General features: G+C 44.4%; 1 protein-coding gene across 2 annotated transcripts; it reads right to left on the bottom strand.

The window, feature by feature from the left end:
* Positions 1-3,983: 3,983 nt before the first annotated feature.
* Positions 3,984-11,343, bottom strand: LOC138792300 (P2Y purinoceptor 2-like). Of its 2 annotated transcripts, none has more exons than XM_069969568.1 (3): positions 11,208-11,343; positions 5,314-5,392; positions 3,984-5,011 (listed from the first exon to the last, which is right to left on the bottom strand). In XM_069969568.1, the coding sequence occupies exon 3, from the start codon at positions 4,993-4,995 to the stop codon at positions 4,060-4,062; it is 936 nt and encodes a 311-aa protein (XP_069825669.1). In that variant the 5' UTR covers positions 4,996-5,011; positions 5,314-5,392; positions 11,208-11,343; the 3' UTR covers positions 3,984-4,059. The 2 variants fall into 2 exon arrangements, with proteins under 2 accessions (XP_069825669.1, XP_069825670.1); XM_069969569.1 differs by lacking the exon at positions 11,208-11,343 and adding an exon at positions 9,261-9,373.
* Between the last annotated feature and the right edge of the window lie 7,371 nt (positions 11,344-18,714).

The following is an 18,714-nucleotide window of genomic DNA, read 5'->3' as shown; positions in this document are numbered from 1 at the left end:
GTGTGCTTCACACACTATGGAAATTTGTATTTTATGTCAACCCCCACCCACAAATAGTCACAGCAGGTCTTCTCCTCAGTAGTCATAGCAGACCTTTCTACTCCCCAGTAGTCACAACAGACCTTTCTTTCCTCCTGTAGTCACAGCAGACCTTCCTACTCCTCAGTAGTCACAGGGTGATGTCCCACCACAAGTGTTGTTAAGTGTATGCACCCCAGTAAGTCGTGCACTTAGGTAAAAGTGGGTGACAAAGTATGTAGTTTCCCCACTAGGTGTCACTGTTCTTTGTATGTATTACTTCTATGCACAGCTGAAGGTAATGGGTTAAATGTTTCTGTACCATGTGTTCTGTGCTGACCACTCACCGGTGCTTCTTCTATCTCTCCTATCCTATCCTTCTTCTTTCTCGCCACACTCAGCTCCACCACTCACAGGAGGGTTTAGTTAGTACCCCTGTAGGAGGAGTTAGCTCAGCGTGGGAGGAAGTACAGAGAGTTAGTCGTTGGAGGTCCATGAGGATGGATGCAGAAGAAACCAGCTCAGCTAGAGATGGCTTCTACTGACCACTATTCCTATTATGCAGTGCTAAGTCCAAGTAGGGGAGAGCAGCCACTTAGGAATACCCTAGCCCATGCCAGGAATCTCTCAAAAACGTGCAGGGCGATCTCCTGTTATCAGAGGAACCGACCCCAGTAGGACAAAGCTACCAGTGTGAAAAGGTCTACATATCCTACTGCGCAGTGCAGGGCAACTGGGAAGTCTTGGGAACCCGCTACACCCAGATAACCAACAACTGGGGCTCATGCTACTCACCTAGGATGGGTTCTACAATACTAGAGGGCAGAAGGTGGTCAGACATTGTTGAAACGTGAGTACGAGTATCACTTATCTACTTATATATCCCTGCAGAGTACAGGATCTACACTGGGCAAGGGCTCCTCTGGCCACTCCTCTTCTCTCTACCTCTACAAAGCACTACTCTCTTCAAGCACCTATTCCTACAATTACCAAGTCTACTTCACTGTCAGCACAATGTAATGTGTACTGTTTATTCCCAAAGTTATACAGTCTTCCTCTCTCTGCACCTGCACCTATACACACACCACCGTACACCTTGGGTTATTTTCTCCCCCTCTTTGTGGGTGACGGTACCGACGGTACCGTGGGTGGGTCAACTACCACTCCTGGTTGCCGGGACAACAAGCCCAGAGGTTACCGACCATTTGGGGATATAAACCTGCCTACTATATCTGCCTACTAAGAAAACTGCCTACTATATCTACTTGTGAAAGGATGGCCTGGCATGACTTTTCAGGGAAAGGATAGCTTGATGTGAATACTGGTTAAAGGGAATCTGTCAACAACCGGGCCCTACCTAAGGTGCTGATTATTCTTCATGAATAATCAATGCTGCCCGGCCTCCTGCTCCCTTTAGCTGTCAGCCAGTGTCTCTGATTGCAGATCAGTCCTCTGTAGGCAGGTTATGTCTGGAAGAAACACTCAGATATAGTTGTATCTTTGACTCCAAATGTGTTGGAGCTGTGGTCTAGGGGTGATTCTCCTGTCTACAGGCCTGACAGCAGTTCATTCTTTGGTTTAAATCCCCTGAGGTAAATTAATAGGTCTTTATTTTTTTCTTTATTTTTTCCCCTTATTATTGTATCTTTTAATTGTTGCTGAGTATTTTGCAACCAAAACCAGGAGTGGATTGAAAACACAAAGTCTATGCTCACACACTAATGAAATTTAGTTGATGGCCACCATTTAATGGCAAAAAACACCCAGTATTTCAAAACAATGTCCCTTGTTTTAAAATAATGGTAATTATTTGTCATTAAATGGTGGCCATTGACTTAAATTTTAACAGGGATTAGAACCAAAGAATGAACTGCTGGTAGGTCTCTAGACAGGTAAGTTACCCCTAGACCACAGCTCCTACACATTTGGGCTGAAAGATTTAGCTATATCTGAGTGTTTCTTTTAGACATAACCTGCCTACAGAGGACTGATCTGCAATTAGAGACACTGGTTGACAGCTGAGCGAGCAGGAGGCCAAGCAGCATTGATTATTCATGAAGAAGAGAGAGGAGGAAGGAGTGGTGAGGTGTGCCATAGTGCCAGGCACTATGCTCACTAGGGGACTGCCAGCTACAGCACACTGTCAGCACCTTATGTAGGGCCCGGGAGATGACAGATTCCCTTTAATAGGAAGTCCTGCTGTGACTCATGGGTGAAAGGAAGGCCTGATAGCAGAAAGGGAGAGCGTTCTATTACTATTATTACTATTGTATTATTATTATTATTACTTTCCACAGTCCACACATGGCACATGGAGATTTTGCAATGCGTGGGTCATAGGTATCCGGTGTATTTGTTACGACATCTGAACTTCTCCTATGATATATTATACGGTTATAACAGCAGGAAATGCCGGATGGAATACGAGTCACGGTAGGCCATAAGCGGTTAAACATTCACGATTGTCATTGATTCATTTTTCTTTCGCAATCTTGTTTTTCACTAAAGTTTACAGGTCGTCGACCTAAAAGGTTTGGAATGTTCTCTCTATGTCCCAACTGTACCGGAAAAGTCCCCCAAAGTGGAACTACAGCTCTGAGGTCATGTCAGATCGATGCTTGTGTAGGTGAAGGTGCTGACAAGAGTATAAAGAAGGCCAAACTTTTATCATGAATACCAATGGACTCCATAGTGTGACTTCTCCTACAGTAAAGACTCCATAGTGACTGCTCTTACAGTAAAGACTCCATAGTGTGACCGCTCTTACAGTAGAGACTTCATAATGTGACTGCTCTTACAGTACAGACTCCATAGTGTGACTGCTCTTACAGTAGAGACTCCAAAGTGTGACTAATCTTACAGTACAGACTCCATAGTGTGACCGCTCTTACAGTATAGACTCCATAGTGTGACCGCTCTTACAGTATAGACTCCATAGTGTGACCGCTCTTACAGTAGAGACTTCATAATGTGACTGCTCTTACAGTATAGACTCCATAGTGTGACCGCTCTTACAGTACAGACTCCATAGTGTGACTGCTCTTACAGTAGAGACTCCAAAGTGTGACTAATCTTACAGTACAGACTCCATAGTGTGACCGCTCTTACAGTAAAGACTTCATAGTGACCGCTCTTACAGTATAGACTCCATAGTGTGACCGCTCTTACAGTATAGACTCCATAGTGTGACCGCTCTTACAGTATAGACTCCATAGTGCGATTGCTCTTACTTTATATATAAGATATAAGGACACAGAAGAGGTATGGAAAATCAGACAGGGCCTATACACAGAGGGGGTTTATACGGAGACACAGATGAGCCTAACTAGTATATGAGGACACAGAGGGGGACTTGAAATCAAATGGGGGTTCAGAGGTGTACAATATGGAGGCAAAGAAGCAGCCTATTTGCTATATAATGGCCTGTATACTATATGGGGGCACAGATGCTGCCTTACTACTATAACAGGGCACAGACAGGACCTAACTACTATATCGGAGCACAAAGAGTGCCTAACACTATATAGGGGCACAGTGTGGTACAATACTATATGGGTAACATATATGGGAATGTAGAATGTAGGTAACATATATGGGACCTAACTACTATATAGAAGCACAGAGGGGGTAATTACTTTTTGGGGGGCACAGAGGGGGTATATTATATAGGGACACAAAGTAGGTAATATTACTGTGCAAGTAATATAGTTGAGGAGTTTGTACAGAGGTGAGAATGGTGCTGGGGGGTGGCTAAAATGTTTGTGGCCCTAAGAAGTCTTCATAATAACTCAGACAAGATGCCCCCTCTGAGTCACTGATATAACTGCACTGTAATCCTTTATGAGTGGGGCTGATGGTGTGGGTGTGATTAGGTTACAGGGGGTTCTCTGCAGTGAACCCCTGATAGTGACCAATCCTATTTACAGTTTATACCTTTGACTCCCAAAAATGTCATTGAACATGTATTAAAAGCAAAATAAACCAGTTTATATAATAACAATAACCATATATAATAATACTATATCAGTTCATAGACATCTCCTATCTATGTTGAGAGGTGTTTGGCCTTAACCGGAACCTCCAGACCAGAAAGTACAAAACTGGGTCAATGCAGCTGTTGACACTGGCCAGTGGTCGCGTTGACTTGTAGGCCACATTAACCGCACTTAAAATCGGACACGGGACAAGGTTCACCTTACGGAAGTAATAGTACATAGTCCTGGTGACGTGAAATGGCAGGAAGCATATGATGAAGACCAACATGACTGTGATGATCATCTTGACCGACTTCTTCTTGGACTTGGCCGTCTGAGTGGCGCTCGCCATTGGCTGGACGAGAACGTAAATAATAAGGCAATTACACACGATGAGGATGGTGAAGGGGAGGCAGAAGAGCATAACCAGGTTGGCAGTGCTGTAGACCACAAAGTCGTCGAAAAGGTCAATGCTGGAGGTGTCATGGCACACGGTGCTGTCATCCCTCATACTGGTGGAGACAAAATAAAATGTAGGGGATTGCATCACGATCACGACTAGCCAGATGCACGCCGAGGCTATCCTTGCGTATCGTATTTGGCCCCAACGTAGAAACTGCAATGGGTAGCATACCGCCAGGAACCGATAAATACTGATACATAGTAAGAAGAGGATGCTGCAATACAGACTGGTGTAGAAGAGGAAGCGGACAATCTTACACAAGGGTTCGCTGAACGGCCAGTCGTTGGCTTTAGAGTAATAGTAGGCCAGCAACGGCAAGGACAAGACGTACAAGAGGTCCGATAAGGCCAGATTAAACATGAAGACGTTCACCACCTTCCATGGTCGGATCCGAAATATGAAGATGAAGAGGGCAAGGACGTTAAGGATGAAACCGAAGACGAATACGATTCCGTAAGCCACGGGAAGGAGGATATACTTGAATTCTTCATCAAATATACATCTGTAGGTTAAGTTTTCATCGTCGGACATGTCATCCATGGGTCCAGACAAGGCACTGGAAGAGTTAACAAAGAAGAGGTTATAGAAACATGAATACCAATGATATAAAATACTTTATACCCAATAAGGGCGATAATTGGGGCATCAGTCCATTATAGGTGATTTAGATGAGCGTAAAGAAACGTTGCTTTTCCCATTCACTATAGTTACATATACACAGTTATCTGCTATCCTATATCAGATAAAATAACATGTTGTTAAGGATTAGGGGTCTGTGTGGACCCCATGGCCTTCCCTATCATAAACCACTTTCTTTATTACATCCTTTACTTTTTTAGACGGATCTGAGACACTCACCTTTAAATCACTTAGGATGGGGCCGTTTGGTTCCCTCCATCGTTTTCTGTACGTTTTTAGTGTAAGCACCAGCCTAGTCCTGAGACACAGAAGAAGAAGCGTCAGAGGAAAAAACACAAAACATTATCCTTTTATTTATAATTGTAGCTAATTTTTTTTTAAGAAACAGCGCCACACCTGCGCACAGGATGTGTGTTGTATTACAGGCCAGTCCTGTTCACTGTAGCTGCAATACCTAACACATTGTGGGAGGAAGTCGCCATGTTTTTCTAATAATGGAATAATAATTTGAAGTCAAATGGGGATATAGAAGGGAGCCTATACACAATATGAAGGCAAATAAGCAGCTTATATGCTATGTAAGGGCCTGTATACTATATGGAGACACAGAGGAGGTCTATTCATAAGATATGGGGACACAGAGGGGGCCAAACACTATATGGAGACACAGATGAGCCTAACTACTATATAAGGGCACAGAGGGGGACTTGTAATCAAATGGGGTACAGAGGGGTACAATATGGAGGCAAAGAAGCAGCCTATATGCTATATTAGGTCCTGTTTACTATAGGAGGGCATAGATAGAGGCCTAACTACTATATGAGGGCACAAACAGAGCCTAACTGCTATATCGGGGCACAAACAAAACATTGTCCATTGTCCTTTTATTTATAATTTTGGCAACTTTTTTTTAAAGGAAGAGCACCACACCTGCGCACAGGATGTGAGTGGTATTACAACTCAGTCCTGTTCGCTTTTATGTAGCTGCAATACCTAACACAAACCACAGACAGGATTATGGGAGGAAGCCATTATATATAAAAATGGACAACCCCTTTAAGTTCTCTTGGCTTATACAACTTTATAAGATCTGTTCCAGGTAGGAAAGTTGTTGGCAATGACAGTAACCACATTACTTTCATGAGTGCTATTGAGTTCTCATAATCTATGTTTATGTATCAGTGTGTACAGATCCCTATCATGCCTCAATATTAAGAAGAGAAACAAGTAGAATAGTCAGTGATATCCTACATAAGCAGATTGTTATTTACTTCTAATACCACCCACTCTGCAGCACGAATATACAATACAAGGTAAAAATCTCAAAAAATCAAGATATTAGAACAAGAAAAAAGGCAATGGGGTTGGTGTGGACCCATGGCGGTACCCCATCAATACAGACCTAATAATCTTCTATGGCTATAATCATGTTCTGTGTGAAACAACCCATGAGCACCCACTCCCATCTCCATATGAGTCATCAAAACCATATCATACTCCCATCCTCCTTAATTATTAAAGAGGTCCTCTAGTGAAAATATGTTTCTGATTTTAAAATGTTATATAGATTTGTAAATTACTTAAAAAATCTAAACGCTTCCAGTACTTATCAGCTGCTGTATGTCCTGCAGGAAGTGGTGTATTCTTTCCAATTTGACACAGCGCTCTCTTCTGCCACCTCTGTCCATGTCAGGAACTGTTCAGAGCAGGAGAGGTTTTCTATGGGGAGTTGCTACTGCTATGGACAGTTCCTGACATGGACAGAGGTGGCAGCAGAGAGCACTGTGTCAGACTGGAAAGAATACACCACTTCCTGCAGGACATGCAGCAGCTGATAAGTACTGATCTATATAACTTTCTGAAACTCGTTGATTTAAATGAAAAATATTTTCGCCGAAGTATGTTCTGAAGCGTAGCAGGCACCTGGACATTAGAAAACAGTCAGAAAATTGAGAGTTTAGTGAGCATGCTCAGTGACAGGCAGGGGCCACTGTGCAGGAAAAGGGAGGAAAGGGAAGGAGCTGAACCGTCTTCATTACCTATTGTAAATGTCGTGATCCTGTGTTATCTACCTACCCCTGATTGGCTAGAGGAGTAAGGGAGGAAGTACCTGTGTGTGCACTACTGGAAATCCGCCCAACCTCCTAAGAAGATTGTATGTGAAATGTCACCATGTCATAGATCAGTAATAGGGAACCTTCTGCTTTGGCAAAACTACAACTCCCATCATGCCTGGGCAGCCAAACCCTATAGTCAGCAGTGACATGTGAAGTTCTGCAGCCTGAGAGCTAACTGAACAGCAGCACAGTTGTGCTCTGTTCCCTCTCAGCCATTCCCTCCATAGCCTGCTTTGTTCAGGATCCGTGTATCATGGATCCTTCCCGTGTTCCTATAGACGTGACATTCCATGAATAAAATCCAGCCTGGAATCTCCTCGGAGCCACGTGCCGCCGTATCCAGCCGGTTTTGCCCGCTCGGTGTGATTCCACACCCGCAGCACCACTATGCATCAGCTGAGGTCACCGCTTATTACCTTACATTGTTTTCTATTAATTGATTTGTATTGGCTGAAACTCTCCACCTACAAGTATGATCGAAAGTACAAAGTAGTCAGAGGGTTCTCCAGGCTCCGGCCTACACAGCGCGGCCGCCTTCCCGCAAGGTAAGAGGGTTATGGGCTGGTTATCATAGTGTATGGAGCCGGGCACGCTCAGTCATGTCAGCGCTCTCCTAGTGTAGATTGGTGAACTTACATAACCCCGTATCTAACCTCTAGACTGTATCTAAGCTCTATACCAGAGGAGTCATGGCCCTCCAGCTGTTTCAGTACTACAACTCCCATCATGTCTGGGCAGCCAAAGCTTTAGCGGTCCAGGCATGATGGGAATTGTACTTTTTTTTACAGACAGTATCACACATGGCAGGCTTAGATACACTAGTTCAGTAGACAGTATTGGACATGGTAGGCTTAGATACACTGACTCAGTAAACAGCATCACACATGATAGGGTTAGAAACACAAACTTTGCAGATAGTATCACACATGACAGGCTTAGATACACTATTTTGGTAAACTGTATCTCACATAATTGGTGTAGATACACCAGCTAGGGAATGATGGGAATTGTACTTTTTTTTACAGACAGTATCACACATGACAGGCTTAGGTACACTAGCTTGGAAGACAGTATCAGGTATGAAAGGCTTGGATACACTAGCTCATTAAACAGTATCACATATAATTGGTGTAGATACACAAGCTAGGCAGACAGTATCCCACATGACAGGCCTAGATACACCAGCTTGGTAGATAACATCAGGTATGATAGGCTTAGATACACTAGCTTGGTAGACAGTATCAGGTATGATAGGCTTAGATACACTAGCTCGGTAGACAGTATCAGATATGATAGGCTTAGATACACTAGCTTGGTAGACAGTATCAGGAATGATTGGCTTAGATACACTAGCTCGGTAGAATGTATGAGATATGTCAGGCTTAGATACACTAGCTTGGTAGACAGTATCAGGTATTATAGGCTTAGATACACTAGATAAGTAAACAGCATCACATGTGATAGGCATGACAGTATCACACACTAAAGGCTTAGATACGCCAGCTCTGCAGATAGTATCCCAATATAAGTTTAAATACACAGGTTAACATGTGATAGAATTAGATACACACATGATAGGATTAGATACAGAAGCTCAGCAAACATTATCACACATGAAAGGATTAGATACACCAGCTCAGCAGAAATTATCACACATGATAGGATTAGATACACAGCTCAGCAGACAGTATCACTCATGATAGTATTAGATACACAGCTCAGCAGACAGTATCACTCATGATAGTATTAGATACAGCAGCTCAGAAAACAGAATCACCAATGTCAGGATTAGATACAAAGGCTTAGCATAGAGCATCACACATGATAAGCTTAGATACACTAGCTTAGCAGACAGTATCAATCAGGATAGGATTAGATACAGCAGCTCAGCAGACAGTTTCACACATGATAGGATTAGATACAGTAGCTCAGCAGACAGTATCACACATGATAGGATTAGATACAGTAGCTCAGCAGACAGTTTCACACATAATAGGCTTAGATACAAGAGCTCCCCAGTGACCAGGAAGTATCACAAGGCTTAGATACCTCTCTCCGCGTTCCTTTGGGGGTGCGGTTACTTTGGCGCGTTTAACGTTCCAGTTGTGATATAATAAGCTGTTTCCTCGGCTATTACACAAGCGGCGGTGCGGGGACATGACGTGTTCTGCGTCTGCAGAGCGTTACGTCTCCTATAAATACCGACTATAAACTGTTATACAACGCCACAATTATATACCTGAGGGCCACATAGTGATGGAGCAGAGCTGAGTATGTCAGATGCTGCAGAGCTGAGTATGTCAGATGTAGCAGAGCTGAGTATGTCAGATGTTACAGAGCTGAGTATGTCAGATGCTGTAGAGCTGAGTATGTCAGATGTTGCAGAGCTGAGTATGTCAGATGCTGCAGAGCTGAGTATGTCAGATGCTGCAGAGCTGAGTATGTCAGATGCTGCAGAGCTGAGTATGTCAGATGTTGTAGAGCTGAGTATGTCAGATGTTGCAGAGCTGAGTATGTCAGACATAGCGAAACTGTTATCATTAGCATAAACCATGACACCATGACGCAAGGCTGAATTCTCCAGTCTTACAGAATCTTCTCTATCAGATGTTGTAGAGCTGAGTATGTCAGATGTTGCAGAGCTGAGTATGTCAGATGTTGCAAACCATGATACCATGACGCAAGGCTGAATTCTCCAGTCTTACAGAATTTTCTCTATCAGATGTTGCAGCAATAAGTTTATCGGGTGATACAGAAGAGGTAGCAGAACTGAGTTTGTAATCTGTTGCAAAATTGACTTGGCCAGACACCACAGAGAGGTGTTTGCCATGTGAAACAGGAATAAATCCAGATAAGCAGAACTGAGCTTGTTGTATGCGATGAAACACAGCATCCTTGTTTGTCAGATGTAGCAGAGCTGAGTATGTCAAATGCAGCGAGCGTAGTCTGTCATCAGTTGAAGAAGTGAGTTGATAGATGCAGCAGTTTGTCAGATGTTGTAGAGCTAAGTATGTCAGATACTACAGAGCTGAGTATGTCAGATGTTGCAGAGCTGAGTATGTCAGATGTTACAGAGCTGAGTATGTCAGATACTGCAGAGCTGAGTATGTCAGATGTTGTAGAGCTGAGTATGTCAGATGTTGCAGAGCTGAGTATGTCAGATGTTGCAGAGCTGAGTATGTCAGATGTTGTAGAGCTGAGTATGTCAGATGTTGTAGAGCTGAGTATGTCAGATGTTGCAGAGCTGAGTATGTCATATGCAGTAGAGCTGAGTATGTCACATGCAGCGAGCTGAGTTTGTGATCGGTTGCAGAATGAAGTTGATAGATGCAGCAGAGCAGAGTTTGTCAGATGCTTTGCACAATGTTTGTGGTGTACGCTCACCATATGCATCCTGTACAGTAAACATATGCACAGACCCTCCCCACACCCCATCACTCAAGCATCATGGCGTTGCTGGAGAGAATTGCAAAGACCTCTGCACTATTCCTGAAGCGTATAGTGCGGTTTATGTTTTCTAACATTGGAATCCATATATAAGTGGTATAGGCATCCATCAGCTAGAACCTCCACTCAATACTGCAAAAGCACAGCAGAGTTGAGTTTGTCACATCTAGTAGATCTGACTTGCCAGATGTAGCAGAGCTGAGCTTGTTAGCACTTGACCTTCCTTCTGCGCAGTTTTGATCCAGAGTCTTATTATTCCACTATAATTTCCAATGTCCGACCGATCAGGCGTCAATATAATCGAGACGTTGAAATGACATGTAGCAGAGCCAAATGTGTCCTCCGCTATCAATCGTGTTGATACATTGTAGCGTGCGCTTACATTCTATATAAACTTATTGTAAGATCTTATCGCTACGCACAAACAAAAGCCTAAATGTCAATGGCAAACTCAGCTCTGCTACATCTGTCTGCACAATATGCAAGATAAACCATGACCTGATCCAGAGTGGGTATAGAGACAGGTGGCGGAGAGTCCGGGACACTTACCTCTCATCCTGATGATCCAGAATTAGAGCCCGGTGAACTTTCACAGACTAAGTTTGGCAGCTCTGGGTGCGCAGAGAAGTTGATCATTCACCTGTCAGGGAGCTGAATCACTGGCTCCACCTTCCAGTGTCTGAGATGCTGCAGCACAGCAGAGCTGAGTGGGCTGGGATGCCTATCCACACATTACAGGAGGAATCACAGAGGAGGACTGATAACCTATGGGAACATTACTACATCCCACAGGAGGGATGAGCCACACAGAGAGCGGGAAGGGGGGCGGCATGTTCCCATCAAGCTGAACCAAGGGAATGGGGAATCAATGTAAAATCCGGTAATGTAGAAAGTGGTCAGCACTGCCAGATTACCAGGAGTACCCTCACATAGCCAGCAACTTGTATCCAATAGTCCAGAACTTATCACCCTGCAGTACCATCTATAACCACTAGGTGTCTACTAAGTGCTGGGACATTGGTGGGAACTGGGAGGCATCAATAACACAAGTAACAGTCCAGGATGAAGAGATACAGCGGTATATATGTACAGTGACCCAGCAGCAGAATAGTGAGTGCAGCTCTGGGGTATAATACAGGATGGAACTCAGGGTCAGTAATGTATGTACACAGTGACCCCCACCAGCAGAATAGTGAGCGCAGCTCTGGGGTATAATACATGATGTAACTCAGGATAAGTAATGTAATGTATGTACACAGTGACCCCACCAGCAGAATATAGAGTGCAGCTCTGGAGTATAATACAGGATGTAACTCAGGATCAGTAATGTAATGTATGTACACAGTGACCCCACCAGCAGAATAGTGAGTGCAGCTGTGGAGTATAATGCAGGATAAGCAATGTAATGTATGATGATTGCGGCTCTGAAGGCGAGAGGTCGGCCATATTGGTTGCTATATTTGGGCGACTCCTGGCAGATCCTTTGAGCTCCTCCTCTCTGACCCATAGTGATCAGTTATATAAGGTGACATTCCCCTGTTAGTATTCGGGTCAGTATCTGGCATCAGTAATTGTCCGCCAGGACACAGTTGGAGCCATAAATGATTGGCCTGGCATTGCTACAGCTGGGCTGGAGGGATGGTGGCATCGCTCTCATCACAGGGAGAATGTGGCAGAACTGGTTCTGGGAATAATTATTAAAGCCGCTGATTAATATGTCCGCCGCAGTGATGTTCCATGATGTCACAGCCGCCGCATGGAGATACAGCCCTCTGTCTCATCTGTACAAACCACCAGGGATCATACAATATGGGGAATACATACCAGGTGGGGCTGAGCTGCAAGACCAAAACAATTGGGAGATATATGGCCCCCACTGTCTATGTGGCCACCGAGGTGGTCTAAGTCATTTACCGTTATAATTGGCCCTCTGCTGCCATTGGGCTGCAATACCAGGCACTACCACTGTGAGGTGCCAGTAGGTGATCAGGGTATGTACCACGAGTGGGAGCCCCACCAATCATCATACATACGGTTCCCCTATCAATGTACACCCCTACACTCCTCTAAGCCCATAGATATTTACCATTGACCCCAAACAACCCCATTCTCTGCCCTTACCCCCCAGGACTTATTATTAACCTGTTCACAGCCCAAGAGAACCAAGAATGTTGTAATTAACCCATTCACTGCCCTAACCCACTAACATTTAGGCATTAGCCTTTTCACTGCCCTAAACCACCAGGGATGTACCCCATTTACCCTTTACTTGCCCTAGACCACCAGGGATCTAACCCATTACCCCTTTACTTGCCCTAGACCACCAGGGATGTATCCCATTACCCCTTTATTTGCCCTAGACCACCAGGGATGTACCCCATTACCCCTTTACTTGCTCTAAACCCCCAGGGATGTACCCCATTACCCCTTTACTTGCCCTAAACCACCAGGGATGTACCCCATTACCCCTTTACTTGCCCTAGACCACCAGGGATGTACCCCATTACCCCTTTACTTGCCCTAAACCACCAGGGATGTACCCCATTACCCCTTTACTTGCCCTAGACCACCAGGGATGTACCCCATTACCCCTTTACTTGTATTGCTCCAGGGATGTCAACTTCATCTCCTTCTATGTTTCAGATCCCAAGATATTTAAAAATTACCCTCTCACTGTCCAGGGCAATGCAGGGTATGAACTGTACTCTCTTCACTGCTCTAGACCACCAGGGATTTAAAGGGGTACTCTGGAGAAAAATGCTAGTTTTCAAATCAGGTGGTGTCAGAAAGTTATATAGATTTGTAAATTACTTCAATTTAAAAATCTCAAGTATTTCAGTACTTATCAGCTGCTGCCTGTCCTGCAGGAAGTGGTGTATTCTCTCCAGTTTGACACAGTGCTCTCTGCTGCCACCTCTGTCCATGTTAGGAACTGTCCAGAGCAGGAGAGGTTTTCTATAGGGATTTGCTGCTGCTCTGGACAGTTCCTGACATGGACAGAGGTGGCAGCAGAGAGCACTGTGTCAGACTGGAAAGAATACACCACTTCCTGCAGGACATACAGCGGCTGATAAGTACTAGGAAACTTCAGATTTCTTAATAGAAGTAATTTACAAATCTGTATAACTTTCTGACACCATTTGATTTAACTTTTTTTTCTACCCCTTTAAACATTAACCTCTTCACTGCCCTTGACCATCAGTGCTGTGCCCTAGACCACCCTGAATTTAAACATTAAAGGGGTACTCCAGCCCAAAACTTATTTTCCTCAAATCAACAGTTACCATAAAGTTGTAAAGATTTGTAATTTACTTCAAAAATTCCAGTCTACCAGTACTTATCATCTGCTGTATGTCCTGAAGAAAGTGGTGTATTCTTTCCAGTCTGGAGAGGTTTTCCATGGGGATTTGCTACTGCTCTGGAGGTGGCAGCAGAGAGCGCTATGTCAGACTGTAAAGAATAAACCACTTCCTGCAGGACATACAGCAGCTGATAAGTAGTGGAAGACTGGAGATTTTTAAATAGACGTAAATTACAAATCTATATAACTTTCTGACACCAGTTTCTTTTTCTGGGAGTACCCCTTTAAACATTAACCCCTTGAGTCCCTGCCCCGGATCGCCATGTCTATGTATAAAGCAGATGGCAGCCGTGGCCGAAAAAATTCCTGCATAAAATTGTTTGCGTAAGTAAAAGGGGTTAATAAAGCCGCGGTTGTATTACGTACTGTGGGCGGCTTTATAACTATGAGGTTGGGGAATGCTATAAAAGTTTCCATCCACCTAATATAATTTCTTATCTTGTCCTGACCTTGAGACACATGGTAATAGGGCCACGGCCCCGCAGCGGAGTAGCCATAATAAGGAGGAGCCTTCAGCTGTCCGGGCATGCTGGGAGTTGTAGTTTTGCAGCAGCTGGAGAGCTATAGGTTAGAGACCACTGCTTTACAGTAGGTGTCCAGCAGGGGGCAGCAGCAGCAGCAGGTTTGGCTCTGCAGACGACAGATTGGCTCGGCAGATTGTGGGTTTACACAACACGGCTCGATGTTTTACAACACTGCGAGTGATGGCGGTATATGGTGGTTACACATCCGCCGGCTTCTCGTTACATTCGGTTTCATCTTCCCACGTCCGTTCTTTTATTAGATTTGCTTTCTAGGATGGGATAAGTGTATTTATAACCAGAGCAGCACAGAGTATTTCAGGAGATCAACAGGTGTCAGAAAGTGATATAGGGTTGTCATTTAATTCTATTTGTAAATTTTCAGTCTCCTAGTAGTTATCAGCTGCTGTATGTCCTGCAAGAAGTGGTGTATTCTTCCCAGTCTGACCCAGTGCTCTCTGCTGCCACCTCTGTCCATGGCAGGAACTGTCCAGAGCAGCAGCAAATCCCCATAGAAAACCTCTCCTGCTCTGGACAGTTCCTGACATGGACAGAGGTGGCAGCAGAGAGCACTGTGTCAGACTGGACATAGTGAAGGAGCAGGGTCGCCCAGCAGCACAGAGTATTTCAGGAGAGGAGTGTGACAGCCAGATTGGGAGTCCCAGACATAGTGACGGAGCAGGGTCGCCCAGCAGCACAGAGTATTTCAGGAGAGGAGTGTGCCAACCAGATTGGGAGTCCCAGACATAGTGACGGAGCAGGGTCGCCCAGCAGTACAGAGTATTTCAGGAGAGGAGTGTGACAGCCAGATTGGGAGTCCCAGACATAGTGACGGAGCAGGGTCGCCCAGCAGTACAGAGTATTTTAGGCAAGAAATCTGCTGGTCTCATAGGGGGTACGTAATACAGTGCAAGCAGCAGGGTCACCCAGCAGCACAGAGTATTTTAGGAGAGTGCTGGCCTTGTGGGAGGTCACAGACATAGTGGGACATCTACTATGGAGCAGGATACCCTGGCAGCAGCGGCTAGTAGGGGGCGCTGACCACTTATGTCCATCCCACATCAACTCACATCTCCCTATAGTTCATGTTAAAGGAACTGTCTATAGACCTGACGTGTGTGTGTGTGTGACATCCACGTTTGCCTAAATCAGACACTGACACACATACGCACGTATTACTTGCGTGCGTGCGTGCGTATGTGTGTCAGTGTCTGATTTAGGCAAACGTAGATGTCAGTTCTACCAAGCTAATCTGGTGCCACCTATTATACTTGTAGTACCACCAATAACCATCAGGTGGTGCTGCAGAGATCTTCCTATTAGGACAATTCCTGGTGGATGCTGGATTGTAGAACTAGTAGTCCCAGCCGGCACCCTGGCACTTACCACATTACCATGACTCATGTTCTTATATGAGGGACTATGTTGAATTTTATAGAGAACCATCTGCAGCTAGTGCTGCAATTACATAGTGATTCCCAGATGACCCCATGGATTCCTATGGAGGTCGGAGAGCTTCCTTAATAGATCCTCCTGCAGTAAAGGTCACAGGCAGTCTAGTCTATAGTTTGCGGACTCTTCTTACATTGGATGTTCCATTGAAATAATCCAAAACTTTTGGCCCAGATCAGATTGTTCTGTGTTTGGTGTAAACGTTCAGTCATGGGTGCCCAAAAAAATGTCATTTAAATTTAAAGGGGTACTCTAATGAAAAAAAAATTCTTTCATATCAACTGGTGTGAAAAAGTGACAGAGATTTGTAATTTAACTCTAATAAAAAGTCTCCAGTACTTATCAGCTGCTGTATGTCCTGCAGGGAGTGGTGTACTCTCTCCAGTCTGACACAGTGCTCTCTGCTGCCACCTCTGTCTATGTCAGGAACTGTCCAGAGCAGCAGCAAATCCCCATAGAAAACCTCTCCTGCTTTCCAGACTGGAAAGAATACACCACATCCTGCAGGACATACAGCAGCTGATAAGTATTTGGCACCAGCTGATCTGAAAGAACTTTTTTTCTTTTGCTGGAGTACCCTTATAAAGATAACCTGTCCCAGCAGATAGCAGTAATGTATAGAAGCTCATCCGGCTATCCCCTGTGATCATTGGTCCGTTGCTATAGATTTGCTCTGCAGTGGCCACTACAGGGTGGATGTGGTATTACAGTGTGTAGGATTCCAAACGGATTGATTACCAGTCACCTCTCCTCCCTCCACAGGCTGTTAGAGAGATCTGCAGCTGCATCCCCCTCCTCTCCCCTCTTTCTTCTCTACTATTAACTGTTCTACTGTAGATGCAGCTGGTCCCCCCTGTAGAGAGCATGTTGGGAAAAGGAAAAGGGGTGGAAGAGAAAAGTACTACAGATGACAGGTACACCTTAAAGGGGTACTCCGGCCCGGGGGTATTTTTAAGCTATGGCTGGGGAGGGGGTGGTTATGGACAGCGGAGGTCACTCACCTCCCCGGTTCCAGCGCCGGGTCCCAGATCTCACCGCCATGTACACCCGTCCCGCGGCCGCTTCCTGACGTGACGTCTCAAGGCAGCTCAGCCATTCAGAGGCCGAGGCAGGACTCCGCTACGTCGGTTCAGTTCACCGCGGCTCCGTCCGAATCACATAAAGATCATAGATAATAGTAAATCTATATAATTAGATTGGAAGCTAATGGAGCGCTGCAGTGTCCTGATACCCGTATCCCAGCAGCTACTATCAGTACAATCAGTGTCTGGGTATTGTATGTCTCCTGTACCTGTCACACTGCGGTACAGCATACACTGAGATGTACTACAAGTGCTACGTATTTGCCACACCCACAGTAAGGAAGTAGAGATTTTGGTCACATTACACTCACACAGACAGCTTCAATGTCTCTATCCAGGTGTAAACCAATCCCTACAACGCTACATCTTATTCTTACTAAAGAGAATTCCCTATGCAAACACCAAAAATACCTTCATACAGTGCACACATAGTGGTAGCTCCACACAGGCCCTGCAGACTGTAGAAGTAATTACAGTGCAGTTTTATCCAGTCACTACAGTGATTGCAGTGCAATTACATCTAGTCACTCTAGTGATCGCAGTGCAGTTACATCTAGTCACTATAGTGATCGCAGTGCAATTTCATCTAGTCACTTTAGTGATCGCAGTGCAGTCACATCCAGTGAATACAGTGATAGCAGTATAGTTACATCCAGTCACTACAGTGACTACAATGCAGTTACATCCAGTGAATACAGTGATCATAGTTCCGTTACATTCAGTCACTACAGTGATTACAGTGCAGTTACATCCAGTGACTGCAGTGATCACAGTGCAGTTATATCCAGTCACTACAGTGATCACAGTTCAGTTACATCCAGTGAATACAGTGATAGCAGTATAGTTACATCTAGTCACTACAGTGATTACAATGCAATAACATCCAGTAACTTTAGTGATCACAGTGCAGTTGCATCCAGTCCCTACAGTGATTACAGTGCAGTTACACCCAGTGACTGCAGTGATTACAGTGCAGTTACATCCAGTCACTACAGTGATCACAGTGCAGTTACATCCAGTCACTAAAGTGATTACAGTGCAGTTACATCCAAGGACTACAATAATCATAGTGAAGTTACATCCAGTGACTACAGTAAAAACAGTACAATTACATCCAGTGACTACAGTGATTACAGTGCAGCTACATCCAGTGACTACATTGATAGCAGAACGATTACATCCAGTGACTACAGTGATTACTGTGCAGTTACATCCAGTGACTATAGTGATAACAGTATACTTACATCAAATGACAACAGTGATTACAGTGCAGTTACATCCAGTGACTACAATGATCATAGTGCAGTTACATTCAGTGACTACAGTAAAAACAGTACAATTACATCCATTGACTACAGTGATTACAGTGCAGCTACATCCAGTGACTACAGTGATAGCAGAACGGTTACATCCAGTGACTACAGTGATTACTGTGCAGTTACATCCAGTGACTATAGTAATAACAGTATACTTACATCAAATGACTACAGTGATTACTGTGCAGTTACATCCAGTGCTACAGTGATAACAATACAGATACATGCAATGACTACAGTGATTACAGTGCAGTTACATCCAGTGACTACAGTGATAACAGTACGGTTACATCCAATGACTTAAGTAATTACAGTGCTGTTACA

The sequence above is a fragment of the Dendropsophus ebraccatus genome, chromosome 5 (assembly GCF_027789765.1).
Source record: "Dendropsophus ebraccatus isolate aDenEbr1 chromosome 5, aDenEbr1.pat, whole genome shotgun sequence".
Taxonomy (NCBI): Eukaryota; Metazoa; Chordata; class Amphibia; order Anura; family Hylidae; genus Dendropsophus; species Dendropsophus ebraccatus.
This window is presented reverse-complemented; position numbering and strand designations above follow the sequence as displayed.